Consider the following 12,021-nt stretch of genomic DNA (forward strand, 5'->3'; position numbering starts at 1 on the left):
ACCTTAAAATGGAGTCACTTTTCAAAAATCTTAACTGAATTTAATTAAGTTTGCCCTAGCCAAAATAGGATCCAAGTCTTATTAATCCATGATCTTTATCTGATACAGACCAACATGAACACATAACTACTCAAACGAAGGATGTCTACAATGTCCACTGATGAAGCTATTGATTTTGACTCCAAAAATACTTTTAAAAATATTGTACTGTGGTCTGGGACTGCTCTTAGAACTGGAGAGGGAGGAGGAGAGGGAGGGTATTGGGAGGAGTGGAGGAAGTGGAAATTTTTTAAATTACTAATAATAATAATAAAAAAGAAGCTAGGGATAATGGGCCAAGCAGTGTTTTTTTTTTTAAAAAAAATATTGTACTACCAAACATTACAATCATATGAAATTTGAAAGCACAAAAGTGCATCTCATCTTTTAGAACAAAAACAGTGAAATCCATCTTTAAACCGTGCTGTATAAAACAACCTGGGAAGGAACTAGTGGATTAAATTGTACACAGTATCCCTTGGCATTACATCTATACTTTCACAGAAAGAAATTAATTTTTCATTAGGCTCCATAAGGGAATGTTACTCCCTCCCCCAACTTAATGGATACCTTGTTTAACGCACCACTGCAGCTGTGCAAACACATCGGAGAGAAGCACTTCATTCAAAGCCTCGTAGAACTGGGTGAAGACGTCACAAATAGCATATAGTGCATGATTGCAGGTGGTTGTCATCCACTCTGATTTCTGGGGAAAAAAAAAAAGATGAATTTTTGAAACCAACCTCTGTAGAGAGATGACAATTCCTGTAGCTAGGACATCATTTAGTGGTAAGTACCAACATCTCAACACCTTCTGCACCACTGACTCAGAACCACAGAAACAGACAGGCGTGTGAGCAAATGTTCAACACCATGACAGTCATACTTACAACAGTATGACTGGAGAAGGGCTTGTCGTGTCCATGTTGTCCCCGGCTATTATGTCACTGTGAGTTCTTAGGGACCAGGTGATAGGACAAAACAACAAAGGTGAGCAGCCAGGAGCCTGCAGAGCAGGCAGGCAGAGTCCAGGGCCAAGTGGGCAAACCACGAGTTACTCCTTTCCTTAGGACTAGCTGACGCTGGTCCAGGAGGAACATCCATCTGTCTACTTGACAAAACGCCTTAAGTAGTTCAGTGTTTTCAAACCCCCGTTATTTGGCAACGCAACCCTAGGAAGGTCAGCCACGCTTTGGACCCTATCACATCCACTTGTAGGCAATGCCCTAGCTCCACCCACCTCTGATTGTTGCTCAGGGAGTTTCATGTTGTCAAAAATCCGAAATACGATTCTGAACAGGTCCTGCCACCAGTGTTTTGCAAAGGTGTGGCCATAGCTCTTCATGATCTCAAACATGACGGTGAGTCCTCTGGAGGAAAAGCAAAGGAGAGCCGGTGGGGAAACCATCAAAACCAAGACGGGGGAGGGAATGAAGTCAGGGACAAGAAGCTGACTTATTTTAATGATGTCAAGATCCAGCTGCCCTGAGGATACCATTACCTGGTGCGCACATCTAACTTGCATCTGTTAATGATGCAGGAGAGCTCAAACAGGATGGGAAACCAGCCTCTGACCCAGACTCTGTCACCAGGAGCCACATTCATGTCATCGCTTGTATATTCTTGCAGTACCTGCAATGAAAATCATTTCTCAGATGCAGCCTAAACAAGCAGTAGGGATCAGAAAGGTAACCACACATGGACTGAACTCCAGACAACCTCTTTTTCCCAAATTCTCTGTTCAGCAGCATTAAAGGGGAAGTCCCAAAGAGACTGAGAAAGATATCAACCTGCCCACTTGAGGTGTTATTCCCCTATGAACCTATGAACCCGAGTGAGGAAGCTCACAAGAGCACTGGGGCAGAGAATGTAATATTAAGAACTGTGCTAGAAGGCTGGAGAGATGGTTCAGAGGTTAAGAGCACTGGTTGCTCTTCCAAAAGTCCTGAGTTCAATTCCCAGCAACCACATGGTAGCTCATCTGTAATGAGATTTGGTGCCCTCTTCTGGAGTGCAAGCAGAACACTGTAGACATAGTAAATAAATCTTTATAAAGAGAGAAATAAAAAAGAACTGTGCTAAAGATCAAAGGCTTCTAACCAAGTACCCAGAATACCTTGTGTCCAGAACATTACTGCAAGACATAATACTCAACAGCAGTGGCTACTAGTTACTGAGTGCTTGCTATGTGCCCATTTACTGACAAGCTGCCAAGGTCAGGTAGCCAGGGTCTTCTTGCAGGCTCTGTAGACCAGGATGGCTTTGAACTTAAGAGATTAGCCTGCCTCTGCCTCCTGAGTGCTGGATTAAAGGTGTGCACCACTATGCCATGTCTTGGACACACTTTTCTAACACACTGATGGGAAGGGCTGGTTCTTCTCACAGAAGCAAGGATGGGAGACATACCCGAGGCCTCTCTGAGACATATTTCCCACAGAAGCGGATGAGCCGAATGGCCTCCATGCTGGTGTCAGGGAAAGCAGCATTGCAGGCAAACTCCGACAAGCACTTCACAGCATCCTGGAAGGAGTCGATGGCTGCAGGGAAGTGGTGCTGGAAGATGGTTGCTGGGGAGACATAAGGCAGCAGGGTTTGGAAATGGAGGTCAGAGCCAACTATCTTCATGAATCAGGGCCTCTGGGGAAGCCTTTTCACAACTGTTCTACTTCTTCTGTGTCCCAATTTCTTCTTTGACAAAGTGGAAAAAACAAAGATTACTCATTGTAGTTCTGTTTACAATGCCCATGAACACAAACACGAATCTGCTCCCATGGCACGTAGGAGCTTTCTGTGAGCCTGTCACGTTCTCATCAACCAGTGATCATGAGCCTTGTTTCAGCTGTGTTCTTGACGCCTTGTGTAACAAGTACTGTTAAGGTATCAACACTGAACCAACAACCAACAGCACTGCAACTTCTGCCTATAGCAAACTTGTCTTTTGGAACAAGACACATCAGTATATAGCTGGAGCTCAACACCATGCTCTAGGTCATTTCCAAACTGCAGAAAGCACAAACAGGTGAAAACTGCACTTGGCAGACTGCAGAGAGAACCCCTGCTTGCCGTGAGGAGAGCGCCACGTTGCTCTACCTCAGTTCAGAGTGTGTCTTAGGCAGCTTGGGTTTTCTGTTGGCCCCTATACCCATGTCTTGGCAAAAGATCACCAAAGCAGTGAGAAAGGGGCAAGGAGTTATGTCTTCACTGTATGTAGTAAGCCTGTACCTTCAGACATGGGACTTGCAAGGTTGAGAATTGGCTGTATCTCCTTCACTGGGTTGTTGTGAAGATGAACACATGCTTCTAACCCTGCCCAGCATGTTTATTCCAACACAGCAGAACTAGAGCAAGGAAGCTCCCATAACAGTAAGATGAACAGTTAAGAAGGGGTTACCTGCTAGACTTCAAGAGGGATGTTAGAGGGGAGGGAACTGAGACACTTACAGACGATGTGGCCAGTGGTTTGGAAGGCCAGTTCCACAATGTTCCCATCGTGGTCAGAGGCTGCCTGGTGGAACACAGCAAAGATGTTCTTCCAGCCTGAGCGGATGTTGGCGGCTTGGGAGCTCACCATCTGGGCAATGCAGCGGATCACCATGTCCCGGATGGTCGGGGACCTGGGCAAGAGGTGGGAGGGTGGGAAGATAAGACACATTCTGCCCTTTCAGGCAGCACATTAGAAAGCCATGTTTTAAAGCACATAGTAACGTATATTCGATTAGGCTCAGCTTCTCTTATACCACTGTGGAATTAGAGTGACTGACCATCCTCCAATCACAGAACCATAAGGTCAAAGAAAAAGTGCTACTTGGTGTCCAGCAGAAATAAGGAATGGACAAGTCTGGATTTATAAGGATTTGGGCTGTGGAACCAGAGTTGGAACTGCCTATTTCTCTGACTTCTTGTTCATTGACAATGAACAGGCTGCAAAGGCCTGTGTTCACATGGCAGCCATTCAGAGAAGGCAGAGAGAAAGTCCACAAAGTAAAGATGCAACGTACAGCAACAGAATTCCTGATATTTTTTTTGCCACACAGACTTTTCAAACTTGCTGGAGATGTGTATGCATATATATTTATACATATACACACAGATGCACATGTACATATATCAGTGTGTGTATATGGTGGTGCTGGGGAATGCAATAGGACTGCAGACATTCTAAGCAGGGGGTAAGCTAATTCCAAGTCCTTGGACTATGTGTTGATTAAAGGGGTTTTTACACAGTTGTTTAACCTACTACCAAGAAGAGAAAGAATCCATCATGTGATTGGCGGTGGGAGAGACTTTCAGACAGCAACAGGAAAGGTGACAAGGGTCTTTACAGTAAAGTGCATTACCTATTTTTCTTCATTATATGCTCAAAAGGTCTCAGAAAATCCTTCTGAAATCTGAAGTTGGCTAATTCTCCTTTTTCCAGAAACTTCATGGAGAGTTGCCTCAGTGAATCAACAGCAAATATGGCCACATCTTCATTGGGGTTACAGCCAACCTAGCAGAACAGGGAGTGAAAAGCAGGTTCAGTGGAAGCGTTGTGGATGTAGGGTCTACATCAAAGGCAGGCAGTCTACCTGCCCACTCTCTGGGAGGCACATCTACAAAGACAAAGAATGCTATTTCTTGGCTGAGGCCTGTCAAATGTCAAGTGTCACAGTGAAAGACCAGCGAGCCTCCAGCTTCTTTCCTGGGCTGGGATTACAGGTGTTCACTGCATTCCGGCATGTGGTTGTTTTTTCTTTCTTTTCAAGTATTTATTTATTTTTGGTATGTATGTGGTATATGTATACATGTGTGTAGGGTCGTGTGCAATGTGTGTGAAGGTGAGATGTTGACATTAGGTGTCTTCTATTGTTTTCCCCTTATTGTCTCAGACAAGGTTGCTTATCAATCCTGAGCCTACCAATTGGCTAGGACAGCTGGCCAATGAGCTCTACAAGCTGGTCTCTGCCACTACCTGGGGATAAAATGTGCACTGCCTAGTCCAGCTTTTATGTGGGTTCTAGGGATCAAACTCAGGGGAATGATCATTCTTGCATAGCAGGACTTTGGAGACCAAGTCATATCCCAGTTCTCTGAACAGAATGAATTGAAGGCAAATCCCCCAAATGGAGCCAACTCTTCCCATTCCTTCCTTCTGGAATGCAGTGCCTGCTTTCTGTCAGTTGCTGCTAAGTGCTCTTTAGAAGTGAGCAGTTACCTTGTTGAAGTGCTCTCCAATGACATGCCATATCCGAGACCACTGCAGCCGGATTCGGCTCATGTTGTAGTAAGATATCTCCACGATCTTCTGCAGGCTGAACATCCGGGGATGGTGTGGGGAGGCCAGCTCATCCATGGACACAGCACACAGCCAGCGGACAAAGTCAACTGGAGACAGCAACACATGGGAAGCCCAGTGAGAGACATTTACACCATCACAACAGGAGGCACATACAGTTCTCACAAGAGTAAGACACATACCTATTGCATTTCCATCCAGTCTGGTAGAGCCAGTAAAAATTCTAGGGGAAAAATTGAAATTTCTCAAGTACTCAGATAAGGAAGAGAGAAAATATAACAGTTCAACAGATTGGATTCACCTCACCCAGAAGCTAATAAATGACGCCAGGTGCAGGTGGTGTCCTGCACGGTGTCCATGGAGAACAAAAGCATTACCTGTCCACTGCAACAACCACACTCTGGGAGCTGGTTTCACCAACAGACTCCTGGAAGCTGGCCATCTGTCTTTTATCAACACCACCACTCACCAAATTACCTAAAACACAATGCATAAAATTAGCAGGACTCCTAACACAGTCCAGTGATTAAGCTGAGCATGGCAGGGTACACTAAGTAGGAGAGGCTTAAGGATCACAAGTTCAAGGCCAGCCTCTGCTACAAGTAAGTTAGAGGCCAGCACAGGTCACGGGAAACTGCCTCAAAAAAGCAAAGCACATAAACAACAGGAAATACCCTTTGCCTCAGGCAAATACAAAGGACATACATGAGAACAGGAATGCAAGTTAAACATACTAAGAACAACGGCTCCACTGCTGACGGAGTAAAAAGCTTACATTTGGGGTTTAAAACACATCCTTGCTATGGCTCTCTTGCTTGTAGACTGACTCCCAATACTTAGGAATATAAGCAAGGGAACAGCCAAGAGCTCTAAGAACACACAACAGATCTTCTGCGGGACACTAGGGGCTGTGCAGGATTTCACTGCAGTCATCCTCCAGAGCAAACAAGGAACAGCTGCTGTCACTATCCGGGCCCCAGAACTTGAACTGTACTGGCTGCACTGTGCCACTCCACTGTACTTGGATCCAGCAGCCTAGGCTACCTTCCTACCACTGTGCTTTAGTTTTCTCAGTTCTAGCAGCTCCCGTACCATTGGATCATTATGAGGACCAAATAAGCTAAAATACATAAACTGGATGCTCAGAATGTGGCCTGGCACATTTGCTTGACGTATTGACTATTATAATCATTACAGAGCTGACTAGAGTCCTTCAATCCACAGCAGAGATGGGAACAACCATTTACTCTAAGAACATGGATGAAGTGTAGTCAGGATCTAGCCTCTCCCAAGTAGAGACAGACAACAGTGAAGACCCTACTGCAGGAGGAACGGGAAAGCACCCTACTCAAGCTGGAGAACCAGATGCTTTACTCAGCTCGATCACACCAAGGCAGCTGAAGCAGCATGCCCATGGAGTCACACACATGGCTGGAGCTACACAGGAAGAGGGCGGACACAGGGCAATCCTGATGTGACAAGGAGGGCATCATCACTGTTAGCCTGTGAATCTGTGCTGGCCAGCTGGGCCTGGTGTCTTACCGAGGCCAAGACCCAGGAATTCTTCTCCTGCCAATGTGTGGCCCTTCAGGCTCCCTTCTCTTTCCCGCCCGGAGCCAGACAGATAGCGAGTCTTCACCCCAGTTCCTATCAGCTGAGCGAGCTCCAGCTGGCTGATGCATTTCAAGATCTAAGAAGAAGGGGTGAGAAGTGAAGCCTTTACAGCCAAAGAGAGGACACCTAAGTCTTCAGTCAGTCTCCGTGTGACACACAGTTTTCACACTAAGAATAAAACATAGGCCATTCGGATGGCTTCCCTAAGGTCAGAATTGTTGGCTAGGCAGTAGTAAGAGTCCTGTCTACACAACTATGATTGTGGTTTTAAAAGCACACTACTAGACACCATTGTTTTCTAACTATTAAAAAGCAAACAGCCAGTGGTGGTGGTGCACGCCTTTAATCCCTGCACTCAGGAGGCAGAGGCAGGCGGATCTCTGCGAATTCAAGACCAACCTGGTCTACAAAGCTAGTTCCAGGACAGCTAGGGCCACAGAGGGAAACCCTGTTTCAACAAACAAAAAGCAAACAATAAACAGAAGTATTGGTACAGCAGGGTTACACACACAGTCGAAAATACATGTGTATGTGTAAATCTTGATTGAAGCAGGGCGCTATTTCCCATGAAACTCAACCCGTGTGGTTGGACCTAGCTTCTGCTCCCCAGCTTGTCTACTTTCTTCCTCGGACACTGCACAGAGCCTCCCTGGCTTCCACACTGTTCCTTCATCTTGCCATCTGTCTTGCCCCGAGGTCTTTGCATTTCTGTTTTTCATGTTTTGAATGTTACTTCTCCCAGTCCATTCCTTCAGCTGTGATCAGATATGTGCCCCTACCGAGAAAATTTTCTTAAAACTCTCCTGATCCCACCCCCAACACCAGCCCAAGTTGCACTCATTGCTGTCTGTCATTATGTCATGCGTCTGCTGATTTGTTTGTTATCTGCCATCAGTGTCAAGAGGGCATAAACTCTGTACTCATGGGTAACTTTCAGACTGATGAGGTAAAGGAAGGATTAACTTAACCAACAACAGAACTAAGCAGAAGAGGAAAAGAAATAAATAAGAGGCTGAGCCATCCCAAGAAAGGGCGGAGATGCATACCTCATGCCAAGAGTTGCCAAGGTAGTTGCCGTCAGTGTGCGCCACGGTGATAAGCGTCTTTATGGTGTCAATGTTTTTCTGCTTCATTTCTGTGATGCTGGAGCTGGCTGTCAGCAGGGAGAAGCGAGCGAGGGCCTGAACATAGGCATCTCGTTCCAGCTGAAAGAGAAGCCCAGAGAGCACTGTGACTCCACCCTTATTATAGTCACTCACATAGCAGGCTGCCACATTGAGCTTTTCTGCTGTTTCCAAATGTACACAGCAGGCTTTTGGCTCACCAGCCCACCAGCCATCCCATGCTAGCATGCTTCCACCACTGGACCACCTGAGGCTCTCTGTGCACAAGCACAGGTGAGAACTAGCTCTTTGCAATGACAAATTACACACTATCTGTCCTGTGTTCTAATCTCTCTGCTGGATGCCAAGACTGTCAAATAAATGCTATTATTTATAGCAATTCTGTAAGGTGGATATAAATGAGGAGCTAAACAGTGCCTCTGAGTTTGGAGGGGCAACATCACCTGGCTAGAGAAGTACCAGAGTGGGCTTTGAAACTCTGGCTTCCAGCTTCAGAACCTCAGGTCTTGATACAAAAGAAAAATCCCCAGAAAGATGGATGGGGACAGAAGACTGAAGCTGTCAGAACAAACTAATGGGCACCTTTTCACTGATCTAGAAGCAAGGTGTGGAACAGATACCAACCTTGTGACTGCACAACAGCTCGAGACTGCACTGATTTGTTCAATGTTTCAGGATTCAAACAAGGTTTATATCAATGTTGTATTCAACCATCTGCTGCCTCAGAGCAGGGTAGGAGACAGGGAAATCATAGTAAAAATGGGTTATAAAAAGGTAATGTTGGAATAATACTGAGAGCTTCCAGGCAGCTGATCACACCACGCACTTTACTAGGGAGCGATGCCCTCAACCAGACACTTAAGCACCAGGGCATGTAAGTGCGGCACATGGACAAAGAGACTGCTCTGTCATTGCTAGATGAGTAGTTAGTTTTGATCTGGACCTACAGTATCCCCCCAAGCCACAGTTGTTTCTCAGTGGGATTAAGTAAGTGGTTTGCCAAAACAATAAACTGGAAATGCCTGGTAGTTTCAAAGCTTTTACAATCTGCAAAACCACACCATGGTTATCTCTGGAATCCCATTCACTTCTACCCACCTGCATTCCAAAGATGCAGGCGATGCGGACTGCACACCTGATGCCTTCCAAACACAGGGAGGCCACCTCTGTGTCATCACAGTTCTGCAGGCCAATGCTATAGGCTGCCAGCAGCGGCGTCCACACCAGCTGCCAAAGAAGCAAGTTTCAATAACATCCAGAATTTCAGCATGGCAAGAGCACTTAGAATAGTGGTTCCCAACCTTTCTAACGCTGTTAACACAGTTCCTCAAGTTGTAGTGACTCCCAAACCATAAAATTATTATTTTTTTAAAGATTTATTTATTTATTATGTATACAACATTCTTCCATGTCTTGCCTGCCTGCCAGAAGAGGGCACCAGATCTCATTATAGATGGTTGTGAGCCACCATGTGGTTGCTGGGAATTGAACTCAGGACCTCTGGAAGAGCGGTCAGTGCTCTTAACCTCTGAGCCATCTCTCCAGCCCCCCCCCATAAAATTATTTTTGTTTTTACTTCATAACTACACTTTTGCTACTGTTATAAATTGTAAATATCTGATAGGCAGGATCTCTGATATGTGAGCCCTGCAAAAAGATCAGTAAGACCCACAGGTTGAGAACCAATGACTTAGTGTCTATTGTCTCAGTTAGAGGAATAGCCAAGACATCATGTTCACTGTAACTTTGACTTCAATCTATTCCATTCGCAATATAAAAACTGCTTATGAACTATGATCACTATAAATGAATGTACTATTTAATAAACAGTGTCAGATTCCCATGAAACTGGAGTTCTAGATGGTTCTAGGGGCGGAACCCTGGTCATCTGCAAGAGCAGTCAGTGCACTTAACTGCTGAGCCATCTCTCTATTTCCCCAGAATCAGTTCTCTCCACAGACATTAGCGATCAGAAGTTGGTGTGTACAACAAGGCACATAAGTGAGCTGGACTAGGTGTACATGCCTTCACACCTGATAAGATTTAGTGGATCTCTGCAGTCAGAGGCCAGCCTGGTCTACTGTTCTACTTAACAACCTCCAGGCCAGTCAAGGCTACATAGTGAAAAAAAAAAAAAAAACAAACCCATTGAAATGAAAACAGCTAAGAAAAAAAAAGATGTTGCAAGGTAAGCTCAGTGGGTAAAGAAGCTTCTGCTCAGCAGAAGACACAAGCTCAACCCAAGGACTCACATAGTGGAAACAGACTGATGCCAGCAAGCTGTGCTCTGACCTCAAAACAGGCTGGGGCAAATGCATTTTAAAAATTACACTATTTGTGTGTGTGTCTTTTCTAAATAGTTGAAAGTAGAGACCAACTGCTATCTCTTTTCTTCCACCTGTTCTTACCTGATAACCCTGAAGCCAATAGGGTGAGCTCACATGAAAACTGGCCTTTTATGGCTGGGGAGCGGGCTTAGTGAGTACTGGCACTCACACTCGCCTTGAACCTGACGGCCTGAATTCAACCCCTGGAACCCACATAGTAAAAGAAAAGCACTCACTCCTCTCACCTCCCTAAACTCTATGGTGTACTGCACACAATAAAGGTAATCTTAAAAACGAAATGGTCCTGCTGGGTGGTGCTGGTGCATGCCTTTAATCCCAGCATTCCGGAGACAGAGACAGGCGATCTCTGTGAGCTCCAGGCCAGCTTGGTCTACACAGCTAGTTCTGTAAGGACAGTCAAGGTTACACAAAGAAACTCTGTCTCAAAACAAAACAAAACAAAAAACCCCAAACAGTCCTTTCATAGTGTCATGTGCCTGAACAATTATTAATTTGCTCAATCCCATCAAACCATCCAAACAGTTAAAAGATGGAGAGTGCCGGACCTGACCAAGGCCAGCCACATGGCTACAAAGTAGCAAAGCCAGGATTCAAAACCCAGATGGTAGAGAGCAGAGGCCATGACTGTGCTGGCATTTGCAGAAGGGACTCCCTGTTGAAGCACCCAGTTTTCCTCTCCATTCTCTCCCATTATGGTCTTGCCAGCTAATTTAGAGCAGACCAACTGCAGAATTAGGCCTGGCAACATGCCAGTTTCCTAGGATACTCACTTTGAACATTGGCCGGACATGGTCCAAGTGTGTGGCACTGGTAAATGGAGCTTTGGCATGGCTCACGGCCTCCATTAGAGCTTTGGCCGTTTTAGCCATCTGTTCCATTTCCATATTGTACAGTAGTCGCCGCTGCTTTTCACTAGCTACGTCTGCAAAGAAGTAAGAGCACATACAGAGTGCTTGCCATGTGCCAGGAACTGCCTCAAAAGTCTTAATGATTAACTTACAAATCTCTCAATAAGTTTGTAAGCCTGTTACAAATACTTCCACTTTACAGATGGGGATGATGAGGCTGACTAGTTAGGTGTCTGGGCTCAGAACTAACAGAGCTGCAGCTTGGCCAGAGTAGTTAGGCTCTAGGTCCTGTGCTCTAGGCACTGTACCTGAGCTTTTCAAACACAGAGACTGACGGCACCACAGAGAGAATTAAGAGTTCCTGCCACAGCTGACAAAATCATCATGAGTTCAAGCTTTGTGGAGCACTTTGGGGAGGACAATTTAGCTCTTAGAATATGCATTTTAAATTCTTTCTTGTTCCTAATTACAAATGTAGGAAGAATAAAGAACCACATAATCATAATTAATATAATCACATTACTATTCAGGTGTCTAGATATGCAAATTAAATTTATCACCAGCAGTGTACTTAATTATACTTTCTGATGTACTCAAAAGGCAGAGCTGAGCCCACGCCGAGACAAAGACTTACAAGCAACTAAGGACTGCTCTGGGGAGAACTAGTTTCCCCAGGTTGAGAGGTTAGCACTGAAATCATAGACTTACAAGCAACACTAAACGGCCTCAGCAGATTGTATTTATGTATCTGTATGTTTGTATGGATGTGCATA

At 45.2% G+C, this 12,021-nt stretch overlaps 1 protein-coding gene across 3 annotated transcripts in view; it reads right to left on the reverse strand.

Annotated features, from left to right (window-relative positions):
• Positions 1-12,021, reverse strand: part of Arfgef2 (ARF guanine nucleotide exchange factor 2) — an 81,549-nt gene that overhangs the window by 18,605 nt on the left and 50,923 nt on the right. For all 3 annotated transcript variants that reach the window (XM_048441111.3, XM_048441110.3, XM_048441109.3), the window contains 13 exons: positions 11,171-11,322; positions 9,151-9,279; positions 7,975-8,133; positions 6,857-7,004; positions 5,692-5,791; positions 5,497-5,537; positions 5,234-5,403; positions 4,377-4,528; positions 3,481-3,653; positions 2,446-2,606; positions 1,541-1,671; positions 1,280-1,409; positions 610-745 (listed from right to left, as the gene is read on the reverse strand). In XM_048441111.3, the coding sequence (XP_048297068.3) occupies positions 610-745; positions 1,280-1,409; positions 1,541-1,671; positions 2,446-2,606; positions 3,481-3,653; positions 4,377-4,528; positions 5,234-5,403; positions 5,497-5,537; positions 5,692-5,791; positions 6,857-7,004; positions 7,975-8,133; positions 9,151-9,279; positions 11,171-11,322 (1,782 nt within the window). The remainder of the gene's footprint in view (positions 1-609; positions 746-1,279; positions 1,410-1,540; positions 1,672-2,445; positions 2,607-3,480; positions 3,654-4,376; positions 4,529-5,233; positions 5,404-5,496; positions 5,538-5,691; positions 5,792-6,856; positions 7,005-7,974; positions 8,134-9,150; positions 9,280-11,170; positions 11,323-12,021) is intronic.

This window comes from Myodes glareolus, chromosome 10 (assembly GCF_982192425.1).
Source record: "Myodes glareolus chromosome 10, mMyoGla1.1, whole genome shotgun sequence".
Classification (NCBI taxonomy): Eukaryota; Metazoa; Chordata; class Mammalia; order Rodentia; family Cricetidae; genus Myodes; species Myodes glareolus.